Source organism: Temnothorax longispinosus, chromosome 10 (assembly GCF_030848805.1).
Source record: "Temnothorax longispinosus isolate EJ_2023e chromosome 10, Tlon_JGU_v1, whole genome shotgun sequence".
Taxonomy (NCBI): Eukaryota; Metazoa; Arthropoda; class Insecta; order Hymenoptera; family Formicidae; genus Temnothorax; species Temnothorax longispinosus.
Window position 1 is genome coordinate 6,356,470 of NC_092367.1, and position 17,172 is coordinate 6,373,641.

Consider the following 17,172-nt stretch of genomic DNA (forward strand, 5'->3'; position numbering starts at 1 on the left):
TATTTGCCTGCATAAATCATGACCGAAGTCCGGGTGGGCGGATACGCGCGTCGCGGTCGCCAGGAATATCTCACGATCCCGGAAACTTCGGGGCAAGTTTGTCTGTCCTTTAAATACAACGTGCAGAACGAAAATTGCCTATACGCGTGCACGAAGCGCGAGTTATGTGCCTACAGAGTATCCATTCGCGTATGAACAGAGGATTAATACTGTACGAGTCGTTCAAGTGTCCGAAACGTTGTACATCTCTCAGTCTCACGTTGCATTGTAACAATACTTAAAATATCAGAGTAATATAATAACACCACGCACAGGGAAATATTATTCAGTAAAACTTTTCGAAAATTTAAATTAATATATGTCATTAATGTCACGTAATTACGTAATACAACAGTCAGATATTTATATCATTACATTGATAATATTATACGTAAGAATCGTAAAACCAGAGTGCATCGTAATTCAGCTGTTTGCCAGAAACTCGAAAAAAAAAAACTGTAAAGTAAATCTTATCGTTATTACGCACGACGAGTTCAGCCGTGATAATTTTCTCGCGACAAAATACTTTTACTACGAGCATAAACGGCAGCCTTTATCTTCTGTTTGCCGATCACACGAACGTGCTCGCCGCTTGCACAATCTACCGCTTCGTGAGACCGTGAGCTGGACCGTGTACGTACATATACGTGAGTCTTAGGTCGTCTGACGTAACGTACGTAATTGTCCGGTGTACATGTATCCGGGGAATATGCGAAACAAGAGTCGCATTATGTCGTTCGCGTACTTGCGCGAAACCGTCGTGTCTTTTCACGTGAATGAACCGCAGCGGACCGCAGCCGGACACGCATTCTTACGCGAAGGATGGTTCTCGTTTCGATTTTTTCAGGTATGGCTCCGCCCACCCCTCTTCTATCTCCGAACATGAATCGCAAGAGCGAGAACGCTAAGGCGTGGAGAGAAGACGCGATATTTTTAGACTCTTTACAGCATTATATCGCGTACTTACTCCGAATACTTGGATACACCCGTATATGGCCCATCGAGTCGTTTTCGCTACTTAAAATGTTGCTTTTAACGGGAACGACGATTATCTTCATATCGGCACTCTTCCTACTCCTGCTCGCGGAAATACTGATGCTTACGATGAACATCAATTTGAAATTATTTGCTAGCGTCATCGGAGTAATCAGTTTGCATTGTACGGCCTTGACAAAATGGTGTTACTGTATATGGAAAAATAGAAAAATCGTCGACCTCGTGATGAAGTTGGAAAAATGTCACGTACTTTGTCAAAGGATCGATAAGAGCGACGAAGGTACATGAATTATTTATTGTCGTCAGTGTAACTTATTTGTGATTTCATTATAAAACTTTTAAAATATATATCGCGGAAGGTGATATTTTAAATCACTTTCCTATTAGACGAAAGTAAAACGAGATTGTGTTATTAATTACGTTGCATTGCACGACTTTTCATGCTTCAAAGTTAATGAATATTTACGAGATAATTTTCCGCGCAAACTTCAGAAATGCAATCCCGGTTCTTCAATATTATATATAAATATAGCTTCTTTCATGAGTTATTAATATTTGAAATTACTATTTCGGTATATTGAGATTATAACGTAACAAAGATCTTTTTATATCAGGACATCGAATATATAGAAACGAAATGGAACACGCGCGTAAATATTCCAATCTCTTTACGTGGTGGTGGGGAGTCTCTTGCATTTACGGCGTTCTACATTGGAGTGTCAATCCATTTTTCCTAGGAATGGCACCCGACCAGATAAACTCGATTAATCGCACATTAAAAAAAAGAATTTTTCCGTATATCGCGTGGTATCCGGTGAACATCGACGATACTTACAATTACGCTTGCCTGTATCTCATGCAGGTACTCGCCGCAATATCTTCTGCGCTTGGAACTCTTTGTTACGACGCTTTTTACGTCACCATGCTGATAGTCATCTGCATGCAACTTCAATATATCAACGCCATAATACCGATAAAAATAAATTTTGATAAGTATGATTTATGTTATCGATTATTTTAAGATAAGCTCGTTTAATCATGGAAATAAGATATTTTTGGAAAATTACAGCGTGCCATGTTCAGAAACCACGTTCATTCTCGAGGACAAGTTAAAGAAATGCGTGGATTGTCACACAGAGATTTTAAAGTAACATTTTCACTAGATCATTATGTAGCGGAATTATAATGTAGTTATATGTAATTGCTATATCTATATATACATTACGAAGAGAGAGTGATGTAATATCTCGTGAATCCAATAGCTCTAATGGTCAATTTTGCATATCACAATTCTGAAATAATCTTTTGTTAATCGCATTTAAATTGATCGTATTTAAGAAATATGTATATTTCTAGATTTTTAAAAATGTTGCAAACCTTTACCGGTCCAGCAATGTTCCTGCAATGTGTCGACACGTTATCTATTCTCTGTTTAATCTCGTTCGAGGCATCAGTAATTAAAATTGCGGTACGAATTATTCTATAAGATCTTCGGTCTTCGGCAATATGCGCTAATTTCATGAACTGAATACTCTGTACACTCAGTGCTGGCATTCGAATTATTAAACTACAAAATTTGCATCTCGACAGATTGACATAGAATCTATCATGAAGTTATTGGCTCTGCTGGAATACTTTTTATTGTCCGCCTTTGAATTGTTCGCTTTCTGTTTCTGTGCCACTCAAATCGAATATTTGGTTAGTTTTGTTTATGTCAGTTTTTTACTTTTAAGAACTTTCAAACGAAAACAATATACAGTAAAAAACGCCAATCCACAATTATTAAATACAATTACATTAATTTCGACTTTTGTATCATTCTAGGGCTTGCAAATAGCACATTCAGTGTATTCTTGCAGATGGGAGCTTGTAGATTTAAAAAAAAAAACATATGTTGTTTCCGGAAAACAGATAAAACATTGTAATATTGGTCGAACAGTGCAAATCATTATGATGCAAGCGCAGAGACCGATTGTTTTAACCGGCGGTCCATTTTACGTCCTTTCAATGGAAACTTTTAGAGTCGTAAGCAACGTTATACATAACTTTTATACATTTATATATTTAATTATCTTATTTTATTACTGAAATTGTATATTTAACTGTATAAAACGCAATTATATATGGCGTTCTCTTAACATTCGTTTTCTTTTTGCATTATTATACATACTATGGTACATGTTATGCAAACAAACGTTTTTTCCTGTTAATGAACATTATAATATATTTTTATTAAATTATATTTTCGCACAAAGTATTTTTATAAAAATTAAGTATAAATCTGAATGTGAGAATTACAATTGTAATTTGCGTGTTTATCTAAATAATAGAAAAATTTGTCGCAGGATTTATTCATTTTTTAAATAAAAAATATAAATTTTATATTACAGATAATGAGTGTGGCAATGTCAAATTCTCTAATGTTGCGTACGATGGCATCTAAATGAATAAATTAAAATTAATCCGTCTACATGTCTTTGTTCTTAAAATATATAAGAGCGTGTCTGATAGTAACAAAATATTGTCTGATAGTAACAGTTGAAGTGAAATGTGTGTATTGTAATTGATTAAAGATGATATATTCCGCATAATTCTCTACATACGTCTATCAAAAAAAATTTCCTTACATAAAAAATAAAGCTTTTTTTTTATCGTACGAGTCCATGATTGAACGTTGCTCACATGAGATTAGTAGTCAACTGTGACAAAAGCTTGCATGTATTTATACTTTCCTAATAATACAGCGATACACAACCGACAGATGATTCGCATAATTAATATGTATACAAATACAGATTAGAAAGCCGATTATCTAAATAATCTAAAAGAAATGCAAATGTTTCTTGATATAAAATTATAAAATGTATCTATTTCTTTAAAAAATATTTTAGAGATCTCTTATTTTATTTATTTTTAATACTATTTTAGATGTTTATTATTATTATAGTAATATATACGATTATTCTCATAAGTATTAAAGTTAATTGAGATTTAAATGACTCTGTAAACTTTTTCTAGACATAAAATTATGAAGACATTGATATTGATAAATTACTAACAACTGATTGTTTAGATGTTCGAATAGCCGACTTCTATTTCAAGTATATTATAATTACAAAGGAAATTAATTTCAGCAATTTTTTATTATTCAGAAATGTAAAAGAGATTATTTAATACTGAAGTATACATATTCGTTTTAGACTAATAGAGCTTCATTGTACGCCAGACTCCTGTTGGTTCTTAAAAGTCATTTCTCGCCGTTTCATCACATCGTGCCTGGCTAAAAGTAGGGATGGGATATGCGGTGAGAGGAAAGAGTACGAATGGAAGGGATTCCCCCCGATAGAGTGGGGATACCGTCCACAAAGAGAGAGGAGATGCCATCCACCTACAACCGTATAAGAAGCCCGCGCTTCTACCAGGGGACCATGAGAATCACGTTGGCTGCGGTCTACTAACTCTTTCGCATGCTATCTTATCACGGCAGCTACGTGTCCTGACGAGGCAGCTTGGATTCCACGAGTGGACTCGCCGCGGCGGCTCACTTCCCGCTGCGTCATGCGCGCCTGGCATCCGAAAGTTGAGATTAGAATGCACGTGGTCACCCTTCTGGAATCTGGTCGTTCTATAGTGACGAAGATGACGGGTTGACGATCGGCGATCTCTAGTTACCGCCGTAGATGTGCCTCGCTCGAGCGTAAGTAGATAGTGTAGATACGGCTGCCCGCAGTCAGACGCTAGACTCTATTTACCGTTTGTCAGCTACCGGCAGATAGCATCAATACTACTCGTGGTGAAATTCAATTTCATATTTTATAACAATAGTGTTGCCCGAATCAATAAAAATAAGAAAAGAAATGGATTCGTATATCTTATACATAAAATAAAGAAAACAAAAGAATAAAATAATAAATAATAAAGTAACAATAAGAATATGATAAAAAACGTTATAGTATTTTAAGATAAAATACACACACAATATATAAGATAAGATATAAGAATCAGACATACAGAGAAAAATAAAGGAGTGGGAATAATTTTGTTTTCTTTTTATTATTAAATACAGATATATTACTTAAATGATTTAGATTTAGATAAAACAAGAAATAATAATAAGTAGTAAAATAATAAAAAATATATAAAAATGATAACGCGATAAAACAATGTAAAATAAAATAATAAAGTAATATAAGAATTAGAAATAGAGAGAGAAATAAAGGAACAGAGACAATTCAACGTCTTTCATTATTGAATAGCGATTGATTAATCATGCATGTAAATTTATACAAGGCTTCGTATCTTGTCATACGTAACGATATATTCGCGACTAGATATTTCGCGGCTAGGCGTTTTTCGCGATTCTTGGCCCGGTATGATTCCCTGATCGTATATCGGCGAGTCGCGCAGTCCTTGCGGCGACATTACGCGTCGTTCCGCGTGCTGGGTCCGCGGTCCGTGGCGTCGTCGTTAGCCGTCGAAGGTGGGCATCGAAAAAGGCGAGAGCCGGTCTTTCGTCGCGCGATTACGTCTCGATGCACACGTACGTATCGTTAACACTCGCCAAGACTCCTCACCTGCCCATCAAAAGACGTAAAGTCAGCCGCATTGACCAACCGCCGACCCGGGGAGTACGTGAACGAGGAGGTTGATCGCGCGCGACGCGGGACTGCAAGCCCGGCGCGGAAGTGCCCGGGTGGTCACGTGACCAAGCTCGATGACCCCACAGCCGGTGGCGGTGACGCCGCCGGAGACACGTTCGCCAGCCGGCACCGCCGCGCTCGCATGTTCTCTTCGTCGTTACTTGGCGAAATGTGGACGCCTTTCGGGAACTGTTTTTCTTGGCACCCTGAAGTGTATGCCAGGGTGCCACCGATTGTCCGTAAGGGCGTATCGCGAATTGCGACGGGAAACGCGTGGGACTTTGATGAAGCTACAATGCCTAATGTGTAAACTCCGGTACAAGCGCTCGCGGATAAAGCCGATGCCTGTAAGCCTCTCGAACATCGTCTTCCCAACGGAAGCTAACAACGTTTGAGCAATGATATTTTTTCTTGAAATTGATTGAATTTATAAATAAATCTATGTTTCTTAAAATAGAGCATAATTATGTTAATTATGAAATTTTCACCGCTAAAACTGAATATTTATTTCGACCTTTTTATTATATAAAATTCAATCTCAGCAAAGCATATTTATCATAGAAGAATACTCGATAAAATGTGTTTTAATTTAATTTTTGCTTTAGTTATTATTCGAGTTAAGAAAAAAAAATGTTTTGATATACTGCAACATTTTAAATGCTTAAGAATATTTTAAACATTTGGAATAACAAATTTTAAACATCTGAAATATAAACGCATCCTCTTAATCTTCATCGTCGCTGATTATTATGCGAGATGTAGGTCGCTCAGATCGCACGTTAGGCAATGATTCTTCATCATCGCTAATTATTACAGGTGCGCCATTTGCCTCGGTATAATCATTTCTTAGTGGTTCTGCCTCTTCGTCACTATCGAGTAATCGACGTTTCTTAGTGGACGGTTTATCCGTATCAGATGAAGAATCAGCTCTATCTCTCTTTACGTCGTCTGTAAAATGGTATGGAAATTTACGGTTAATGCGAGACCAACAAAAAGGATCCATCGATTCCTATTTTTTATCAGCATATGTTACTGACCGTTCTTATCATCGACGTCCCTTTCAATTTCCATTTCCGATTCGGAGGAGTCGTTGAGTATCCTTACTCGGTTTCTCACGTTGCCTGTGCTTTCTAAAATTTTATGTTATTGCGAATGCTATTAATATTGTGAAAAATTTAACTCGATAAATTTATTTGTCGGTAAACTTGCGATAAGGAAACAGTTTGCTGGCTCGAATAACAGAGGGCGAGAAAATGTTATTTTGTGTCCCTTGTTCATTAGAATAACTGAATTAATTAATACCTTTGTGCGCTTTTACTGGGAATTCCGTTTCATCCTTTTCTTCTATAGCTTCTGCTTCATCACTTTCTTCGTTTAATGTCAATAATATTTTGGATTTTTGTGATAACTGAATTTTAGTAGATCGTTCCGACTGTCCGGAAGTCGACGGTTCCGGTTCTAAAAAAATATTATATATATTTTGATAGATTTCTATGCATTATATGTACGAAAATAAGAAATCGTATATTTTAATATAGGCTGCATAATAAATCTCAATTTAAAAGGACTTTTGGAATTTTAGTTAATATCCGCAAAGAAATAACTCATAAATTTTAATTTCAATGTATCAATAATAATTGTCTTTCAGGAGGCTCTGAAAATATTTCGCGATAACATGCAAAATTATAACGTTACATATTTTCTTCCGATAAAATTACTATATAAAAAAATCTAATTGCACTGACCTCTGGGCGCAAAGAATTTTTTCACATTCTCGAACACGTTGGTATCGTCTTCACTGTCGTCCACCCTTTCATCAATCTCGGAATCTTTACGCGTTTCTATAATAAACTTTCGTAAATAATCACCATTTGGACTTTATACCCGTATTTGCTAATTCACTTACCCTCGACAATGAATTCACCGACTAAAGCGTCTTCGATGAGTTTGTAACGTTTCTGAAGCGTGGCTGTAAGCATATTCGCCGGGATGCGCCAATAAGATTCCTGGGCATCAGCCGGTGGCACAAATCCCATGGCGTGAAGAAGCTTTTGAAAACTCGGTGAATCCATCGCGGACGCCGAGTAATCTGTCAGCGGCACCAGGGGTATGCCCTCCGAGCTCTCCTCATCACGATCGTCCAGAACGTCTTGCAGGGATTCCTTGATCCATTCCAACGCCTCTCTCATGTCTGATTTAACGTGACATTTTTTCCCCCCCCAAGAGATTTTCCAAATTAATTAATTTTCTTTACTGGGTCATTTTTACGATTAGAGTTAATTACGCGTTTTTTGTTCGGTTACTTTCATGGTAATCGAGTAATGTCTCGAGAGAGGACGAAATACTTTTGAAATTCTTTTGGACTTTATAAATATTGTAATCAATTACTGTATTATATTTGCATAAATGACGGATGGATTCGCGTAACTGAATTAGATTGATCTCCTAAAAACAAACTTCTTTTTTGCAGGATTCGCGAGACCCGCCGCGTGACATACTCCAAACAGTGACTTGAGAAGCCGTTTTTCCGACAAGTCATCTCTTTTTTCTCCGCATAATGGCTTCTGCAAATCATCGCCGTCCTCCCTTTTCTCCGGCAAGGAGAACATTTATCCTGCGTGAAGGAAACGAGGGATACGTTGCACGCGCCGTACTCTCGCGACAAGTAAGCTTTCATTAATCACAAAAACGCGGATGCACGTTGGAGTGGAGGATGAGCCGGCGTGAGAGGGCAGCGATACTTACCCCTGTCGATGACGTCCTTCAAGAGACCGGATAATTGTGCATCCGTATAAACGATCGTCGGTAGCTTCCGCCTGTTCCGTTGCTTCTTTTTCGTCGGCTCCTCGCTTCGCCGGGGCGCGCCGCCGCGCTTCGAGGATTTTCGAGTTTCTTCGCCGTCTTCGTCGTCGGTGGCTGAACTTTCGTTCCCGTCAGAATTACTGGCAGCTTGCGTTTCCCACGACGATTTACCTTTGCGCACAATGCATGGAAACGATGTGAACCTTTCTCGAGCGGAGCGTTCATCAGCGTGTATAAAGCGCGCCGTGCAATGTCGCGCGTGTATGTATACGCGAGATGTTTTATATAACATTAAATAAATCTCGTATATAATATATATTCAAGAACGTATAAAATCTATAACACTAAATTTAAGCTATCTTTTTTTTCTAATTTTTATACAAAAATACGAGATAAATCTGAATAATCCCACACGATCTAAAATTATTTATCTTGAATCTTCGCGTCTATCGTGTTTAAATCATATACAATTTTCTCTTTATGGAAAAAATGTCAATTTTAACATTTGTCCGTAAGAATTTTAATCGATTAAAAAAGAAATATATATTTTTATGTCGTAGTGTGAATAATTTATGTTACAGCATTCTCATTATGCAGATAAGATGTCTTGCTTGGCATTTTTCTTCTCAGAGAGAATACATTATTATATTTGACATAAATCTGTGAACACTTTCAGAATATTAATTGTGTATATTCTATCATCTATCTATTACGAAAAAACAATTGCATTGTATACAGAATAGTCCCATATGGGATAGCGAGATTGCATCAAAACACGACATTGAGGGAAAATGTTATTTCAAAGAGACACATAAGGTGAACCAAAACTTCTCGGCAATGCTTCATCTCGCAGCTGTATATCTATGATATGAGCTATCTCAATGCATTGAATACAAATAAGGGGCATGAGAGAGGAAAACAATATCCATGATAAATATGAAATTCCTTCCGGCACCATAATAGGAAGCTAAGGCGAGTGATATTGGTCCAAGAGCGGCGAAAGTGCGGCTGGAATTCGCAGCCGATATTAAATAACAAGATTGATATTCCGTGATGATATCGTTATAGGCATCAAATATGAACAACAAAAATAAAAGGAGAGCGTAAATATTATTTCGAGTATTTGAAAAAATTAGATCAAAACGCAAATTTGCTCAAAGAGTTGATAACATATTACGTATAAAAAAAAAGAGATGTAGAAATATGTTCGATCTTTATATCTAACCGTATTTTTTTTATAAAAATTGAATAATGTGTAACGTATCGTTTGCCATGATTTATCACTTGCAATTTTATATCTTATAATTTATCGCAACTATTTTCTGTTTTATGAGAGAGAAAATATGTTCTGAACTCGGTAAAAAGAAATTCAAGATTATTTATTAATTCTGATATATTGGAAACGTAAAAGTGGTGTTTATTATTGTTTCAACTGCAAATAAATCTATGCGGACGTTTCGAAAATTGATTATATTATCTGTTACGTAGCTGCGGAATACCACATGATATAAATGTTTAGCAGTTCAATAAGTTTAAATCACTACAATAGTACTCGGTTAGCAGCGCATTCCGATTCTATATTAATTTCTATCGCGTAAATTGTTGGATAACCTGTTGAACAAATAGGAATTTAAATACTTTAATAATTTAATAAAAATACATAATAATGTTTTAATGTTTATCATGATTTTAGAAATTGCATAATGCCTTTGGCGTAATTAGATACTAATGGATACCTGTATTTATAAATTAACATTTCTTATTCGCAGTTGAAACATTTTGTGCTAAAATCAAGATTTTATTAAAATATTGAACTTTTTAAGCGCAGTTTAACATTTCTTCATATCTTCGTGATATTGGAATTGAAGACAAGAACAACTCGCACAGATAAAATACACATAAAAATTCTCGCGGACTCGCCCTCGCTTTACTCGCGAGAAATAAAGAAAGAAAGCAGAAACGATCTTGCAAACATACGAGCGGACTTGTCTCTCCACTGGTAATATCGAGGAAAGGTTTTTTTTTCCTTCCCCGGTTCGTAAGAAATCGGGGATAGGAAAGCGAGAAGAATCCTGTACAAATTGATCTTTACTCCTTCTCGCTTCCTCCTTCGCGCTCTCTCTCTATTTCCACGTCGCGTCGTTTCGCTTTCCCCGTTGAAAGCGAGTCGCTCTATGCAGTCGCCGGCAATCGCGTTACTAGAAGACTGATCGAATGGGAATAGTCGCGGAATCGGAGGATAGTAAGAAAGACAGATGCGAATGGAATGGGATGGGATTGGCCGGAACAAGGGATGCTCCAGACCGGATCGTGATGAGGGAGGAAGAACGAATAGGTATACTCACCCTGGTTGCTTTTTCTGGACCGCTTTTTGCGCAGCTCCTTGCGATCCTGCGCCAATCCTAATTCCAGAAGCTTCTCCTTGATCTTCGGCTTCGGCCGCTTTATTCTAAGTCCGGTGAAAATCAAATCCACGGGATCTGTCGGGGGACATAGCGTATATAGTTTCGATTTTTATAGCACATCGTCAGGAAGCTATACGACGCGAAACGATAGGGAGGCTTCTTCGTGGGAGAGAATCGCGCGCGAGGGAAAATTGAGACGACTGTCGGAGATTTTGAAGGGATTTAAAGTTAAATCAATTAGAGCTTACGGAGGGACACGGACGGACTTTATCTAAAGGGGCGGACTTTATTTCACGTCGGCGAAATGTATTTATAAGTCAATTGGACGTCGCTCTTTACGGACTTATAATTTAACTTCTCGGAAGATTATAAGATACTTTATACGTATAAACGCGATTTCCCCGATATTAAGCGTAAACTCGTGTTCGAAAGATTTGTTATAGAACAAATTTAATTTAAAAAAGAATTATCTCTCTTGCGAGACGTGACATTTTTGCGGATACTTTTGTCTGGCCGTTGGGACTTCTAAGGTTAACAACCGCAGGGTTAAGAACACGGCGGGATAAAACACTTTGCGGACATTTTTGAAGGGGAAGCGAAGAAAAATGCCCTTGACATTTCGTGGACATCTGAGAATTACGCTTGGCGTGGAAGCGACTTCGGAGATTAAAAGTTATGGAGAGCGGCGAATTCGTATGAAAATGAAACAAGTTTTACAAGACTTTTCTGAAAATGTCTCTGTCAGGAAGGATATTATTCTTCGTTCATTCCAGCGGATTCGAAATTATTACTACAAGCAGCCAAGCGTGTCCGATGTTCGGAGCTTAATTAAATCCTAGGAATCGTTCCGGTGTTAACGAATTCTCGCACGAATTTCGCATTCGCGAAATATTTCAACAGTTTCGGTACGCGAATAACCGGCTAGAATTAACGCTGAAATTTATGGCAAATTTCTATCGCGAAAATTTATATCGGGAATTGGGTTAAGGCCATTTTTGGCGCGTATGATTCGCGGATAAATTACAAATTACGATAAATGGCAATTACTACAATATGCTGCCAGAAATTTATTATTACTGTGCCATCGAGTTGTAAACTTTATTTCTTTGTTCCATTATCCGTGATTAATAATTGCAATTAATTTTGATAATAATTTAATGGCGTTAAAAACTAAAGGGCAGAAATATGAATAAATGAAAAATCCCAAAGTTAATCGTCCGATCAAAATTATACTTTCAAGAAATAGAAAAGAAATTAGAAAATATCATAATTAGAAATTAGCTTGAAGAAAGTAAATTTAAAAAATTACCATCATCGTCCTTCAACTGTGTCCAAAGTTCCGTAAGCTGGGCGATTTCTTCCTCAGACCACTCCTTAGGTAATCTCTTTTGTACCTCAGCTCGCACGCTCTAATTAATTACGAGATTTAAGAAAATGGGTCAGACCACGTACGTCGTTTGCGATGAAAAAAGATAAAAATATTTTATATCCACTTTTTTAAATTGCCATAACATTAGACATGATTACGATCATTACTCAACTTTTGTAAGATAATCAGTTACGTGAGAACTATACAAAATACAGTAAAATATAGTAAACTTATATTTTGCATTTAACATTGATTCGGCGATAATCAAATGGTTAAATAAATAATTAGAACAATACTGAGGCTCGATAAAGATATCGATGAATATCGATATCTTTATAAATAAATAAATTAGCACCCAGCTATTCAACCCCTATAATCTCTTCGGAAAGCACTTTGCGTGCGCATAATTTTCAGGTTTGATAGAGACAAAGCGTCCCGTGTATAATCTCTCTCTGTGTGTGTGGAGAAGCTTCTAAGTCAGTAGGCGTATTTAAAAAGAAGCTGGGTCGCTCGTTTTCCAGCGATTACACTCCACCCTTGGCGAAACGAGGCACCTAAATGGCCGTCAGAGCAATATCGCGCGACTTCCCGAGACTAAATGAATGTCAAATGAATACTCGGCCGTAGTCTCTGCTCCGACCGTATTCTCTTCGCTCAAAGAGACGAAACGTACTCACGCATGAAATTATTTAAATGAAACGCTTCCGCGGTTAAGCCTTTCCACCGGAAGATCTCGCGAAGGAATCGATAATACGTCGGAGGAAACGTTTCCGCTGACGTAACCACCCTCTTTTCGCCGGCGACTGCGCGCTTGTGATTAATAGCGAATTAAGATCGGAGGGGAAACGAATATTTTTTCTTCCCTCTTCGGTCACGGCTGGTTAATGTCGTGAAACATTATCGAAAAATTAATCATACTTCAGGCTCGATTTTTTTCGACAAAACTCGTGTCAAATGTGTTTCGCTTAAACAAGATAAAATTTCAGTAAACGATTGAAAAGCATTTTATCTTCAATAAAAACCGCAAACGGTCGATCAGCGTTTTGTTTTAAAATAATTATTGTGACCTGCTAGCGTTCAAAAACGCTGACGTCTTTCAAACGAAAAAAATTTTTTGCTGAATCTCTTATGTCGCGTTCTATCTGCAAAAAGCGCAGCTGATCGCAAATGGTCGATCAGCGTTTTGTTTTAAAATAATTATTGTAAAGGAAAAAATTTTTTTGCTGAATCTATTATATCGCGTTCCTGCAAAAAGCGCAGCGGAATAAGATCCGGTATTGTGTATTGCATCGCTTATACCCCGTTACGCTTTTTTCCCTTGTTAGAAGCTTCCCTACAAACTCAATTAATTTCAAGTTTTAAATAAGCCGGTAACTAGTTAGTAACTCCTCTGCCGCAATAAGAAGCTTGATTAACGCATTCCCATGCTTTATCACCGTATTGCATCGTGTATTTTCAGAAGAAAAGAGTTATAACGAAGGGAGCAAGGAACGCTTACAAGCATAGCAAGATTAATATACTTCTCGGAACATTTCTTTACGAAATGTTAATGATTCGGGAAAAAAATAATGCAGCATTAGTTCTACGGTTAATTAACATCAAACATTCCCGAGAGTGTATAAATCTATTGTAGTTAGTTTGTGCCGAACTATTTTATGAAGTAAATAAAGTATTTCATATCGCTCTCGCGCTGTTGAAACGAAAGTTATAGAACACCCGCTCATCACACAGCGCATTTACAGTTCAACAAACACAACAAAACGCTCGGGTCACGTTCCCTTCGCGTTTTCGTAGCTCGAAGGGTGATGCAAATGTTTATACGTATATCGTAAGGCAGAAGGCAAACAAAACGATAGCTTTTCTCAAGGAACCGCCTGTTTTAAGGCCGCCGGAGTTGACGAGGGGGTCGCACACACAGATATTTTCCATGCTCGGGGAAAGAGACTACCGGCACCGAAGGAACACGCAGCTCGCGTCAGAAACCTCACGCAACGGTAGAAGAAAGAGAAACGAAGGAGCGAGGGTGGAAATGCCTCGCCCCGTAGAGAGGCATTGTCTCCGGAGAATTTACAGTTCCTGCAGCAATTCCTAGCTCCATTTTTTGCATATGTTCACCCCGCCAGCAGAGGTAGTCTAGAAACTTATTTTCGAGGCCGGGCGAACGGCCCCTCTCTCCGTCGTTTCCAAGATTCTCGTAAATCATTGATCTTGTCAGACGAAGCACAACGGGGATTGCCGCGGGGCACATGGATGAATCGTTACTTTTTTAGCGGAGAGGTACAGAAATTTGTTTGCTAAATCTTTTAAGGCTGTTTCCCCACGAAAGAAATATTACGTTAAAATAAATAAATTAGTATCGAAAAAGATTCGAGATTGTTTGTTCCTTTCAGCGCCTAAAGAACTACGTTGTAATTGCGAGAAAAAAGTAAAACTGACCTTAGAATTGACAATCAGACACATCTCCTTGAGTTTCTTGATGATGGTACGTCGTGTTCTATTTTCATTGATGACATGCTCCAATATCCAATCAATTAAATCTATAAATTTACAATAACGTTACAGTTATGAGATGACATGAGTGATTCAATTCTGTATCTAGCTCGTATTTTCCTTGTTCTTGGATATTTAACAGTAAATGGAAATACTTTTTACCAATTCAGATAACAGTTACATCTTAAAAATTGTAGATTGAACTAAATCAGTCATATTCCTTGCATCTTTGTTTATTAATGAGCAAAAAGTTGTATATTTTGAGCACGTTCTTGTGAAAGGCTCTAATTTATCGAGTTCAACGATGTGTGCACGAAACTCCTCTGTGAGAAATGGACGATATAAAGAGTTTACCTTGAGGATATTTGTTAGTCTGATGCTCCATGAAGAGGGTACGCAGCTCATCCTCTTCCGCCTCCGTCCAGGTCGCTCGTGAAACTTTCTTGTTAGTCGTTTCCGCATTGTAGCCATCCACGATTTCTGTCGCGTCGCGGGTAGTCTTCCAGAAGAGCAGCTCCATGTACGACTTCCGGTTCTTCTGGGCGACTTCGATGAAACGGCGGATTATGAAGACCGCGAACTTTTGGAGCTCCTAAAGCAGGAATCGATTTTTCTGGTGCTCGACGAGTCCACTTCTGTGGACCATTAAGCTCGATACAAGGATGCAATAAAAGCTTGGTGGCAAAATTTATCGCGCGATACAAGAAAAGAAAAGAATTTTTATCGCTAGCTAAGAAACAGCAAAGTCTTATCTATGTTCTTATTATGTGCGAAGAGCGATAAAATGTATCATCGTAAAGGAAAGAAAATCTATCGGAGGAAAATATTGAACTGGACAATATCAAAAGTGTCATGTTAACGACTTTGCAAACTTGTAAAATATAAGGTGTAATTATTGCAGTTAGCTATATAATTTAATTTAATTTATTCCCTGTGTTTTATTACCTTATGTGCAGGATCCTTCGACTCGAGGATTCTTTGAAAAGTCCGAAATATGGACGCTTGAAATATCATACCCGGCATTTTGTAATCCCAAGCAATCCGATGTAACATTTTTGTTATATAGTGATTTACTTCGACTGTGTTGTTTTCGAATTGTTGCATTAGTAGTGCTAAAGCCTTGACGACTTTCACGTTGGCGAACCTTCGAATAGTATATTACTTTTTACAAAGATACTATCTTATGTTCTATCGTATATATAGAATATCTTGATTCACTGAATCAGAATTTCTTTTTAACAGATCGTGATAAAAGAGTTTCAAAAGTGCAAACAGATAATAAAATCTTACTTCTGTTGAATTTAAATGAAGAACAAAACTCTAGAAACTAAATTTTATCAAATTTTGAAATTCTAACCAAAATAATTAATGTTCAAGAGCAGATTGTCGAAAATATAAAAAAAATTGATTAAACAATTTATAAGTAAAAGACTCGACAGATCTAGGATACTCTACTATTAGCAGAGTACAGCATTATCGCACCTTTGAAGAAATTCATCCAATTTAAAGTCAGTTTCTTGGAAAATAGTTCCTCCCTCTTCTTCTTCATCATCTTCATCCTCTTCTTCTTCATCTACATTAAAAAGATTATTTATACGTATTATATATCTATATAATAGAAATATGTAGGCTGAATGTTAATATCTTATTAAAAAAGTCGATATTTATTCATTTACCTTCTTCGCGGTTTGCAGAATTTTCAGTCTCTTTATCCGCGTTTGTTTCCTGAACGACGATTTGATCTTCAATCACTAAAAATAAGACATATACTGTTGTTAGGAAAAATATCAAATTCTTTTATTAATTGAATTATCAATAGTCTATTATTTCTTTCAGGGTTGGTGATCTTTATCGTTATTATATTATAAAAATTCTGAAGATAATAATAATTTCGATATGTAGATCGGAACATATAAATATCCTTTAAAAATACATCGCTGAAACATTTTAAGTCATCGCCGAGAAGTTTCCCCTGAGCGAGTTGTTGCCTAAAAGAAAGCTTTCTACCGCCCCGAAGAATTCAGTTTGTCCAAGTGACGGTGACGGTGGTGCTATTTCAGCTTAAAGTTTTAATTGTCTCTTCTCCGCGGTCTGCTCAACTCGAAACAGTAATTCGAGATAAAATAAAGCGCTCGTCCGACCTGCCGTGTTTTTATCTCGGATTTTTAAATGCTTCATCCCCGTTGATGTATTAAAAGTGTTAAAGAAAACTTTTGCTCTCCTGGCGTAGTATCTAGTACAATCCCAGTTCTTTGATAGATTCCTTAAGAAACTTTTCTTTCATTCTTAGACAAATTTTTCGTTTCTGAATAACTACATAGAACGACGGAAATGAGGATTCTCGTGACTAGATGTCAAGAGAGATTTATATCTTATTTTTATGTTTATTCTTATAAACAAATTTTTTTTCTTTCCTTTTTCCGCAGGTCTT

The 17,172-nt window shown here is 37.1% G+C and overlaps 2 protein-coding genes across 9 annotated transcripts in view; one reads left to right on the forward strand and one right to left on the reverse strand.

Annotated features, from left to right (window-relative positions):
• The first annotated feature begins 79 nt into the window (after positions 1-79).
• On the forward strand, positions 80-3,626 carry LOC139820005 (odorant receptor 4-like). 8 transcript variants are annotated; one of them, XM_071789881.1, is made up of 9 exons: positions 115-267; positions 887-1,315; positions 1,635-1,685; positions 1,773-2,028; positions 2,105-2,182; positions 2,392-2,503; positions 2,626-2,733; positions 2,860-3,060; positions 3,426-3,626. In XM_071789881.1, exons 1-9 carry the CDS (start codon positions 165-167, stop codon positions 3,480-3,482), a joined length of 1,395 nt encoding a protein of 464 aa, XP_071645982.1. In that variant the 5' UTR covers positions 115-164; the 3' UTR covers positions 3,483-3,626. The 8 variants fall into 8 exon arrangements, with proteins under 8 accessions (XP_071645984.1, XP_071645981.1, XP_071645985.1 ...); XM_071789882.1 differs by having other exon boundaries at positions 1,650-1,685; XM_071789883.1 differs by having other exon boundaries at positions 80-211; positions 1,635-2,028.
• A 2,530-nt stretch (positions 3,627-6,156) lies between these two features.
• Timeout (circadian regulator timeout) overlaps positions 6,157-17,172 on the reverse strand; it is a 104,278-nt gene continuing 93,262 nt past the window's right edge. The window contains exons 16-28 of the mRNA XM_071789875.1: positions 16,418-16,492; positions 16,224-16,314; positions 15,687-15,885; positions 15,096-15,333; positions 14,688-14,788; positions 12,192-12,291; positions 10,823-10,957; positions 8,421-8,648; positions 7,582-7,866; positions 7,421-7,516; positions 6,978-7,133; positions 6,713-6,805; positions 6,157-6,623 (exon numbers count right to left, since the gene is read on the reverse strand). Of these exons, the coding sequence (XP_071645976.1) occupies positions 6,400-6,623; positions 6,713-6,805; positions 6,978-7,133; positions 7,421-7,516; positions 7,582-7,866; positions 8,421-8,648; positions 10,823-10,957; positions 12,192-12,291; positions 14,688-14,788; positions 15,096-15,333; positions 15,687-15,885; positions 16,224-16,314; positions 16,418-16,492 (2,021 nt within the window). The 3' untranslated portion in view covers positions 6,157-6,399. The remainder of the gene's footprint in view (positions 6,624-6,712; positions 6,806-6,977; positions 7,134-7,420; positions 7,517-7,581; positions 7,867-8,420; positions 8,649-10,822; positions 10,958-12,191; positions 12,292-14,687; positions 14,789-15,095; positions 15,334-15,686; positions 15,886-16,223; positions 16,315-16,417; positions 16,493-17,172) is intronic.

Excerpts from the sequence above, each read along its gene's own strand:
- LOC139820005 (XM_071789878.1), top strand. The coding sequence starts at position 165 with ATGTGCCTACAGAGTATCCATTCGCGTATGAACAGAGGATTAATACTG. Across the intron at positions 1,316-1,634 it reads GATCGATAAGAGCGACGAAG|ATCTTTTTATATCAGGACAT; the intron begins GTACATGAATTA and ends AACGTAACAAAG. Across the intron at positions 2,734-2,859 it reads CCACTCAAATCGAATATTTG|GGCTTGCAAATAGCACATTC; the intron begins GTTAGTTTTGTT and ends GTATCATTCTAG.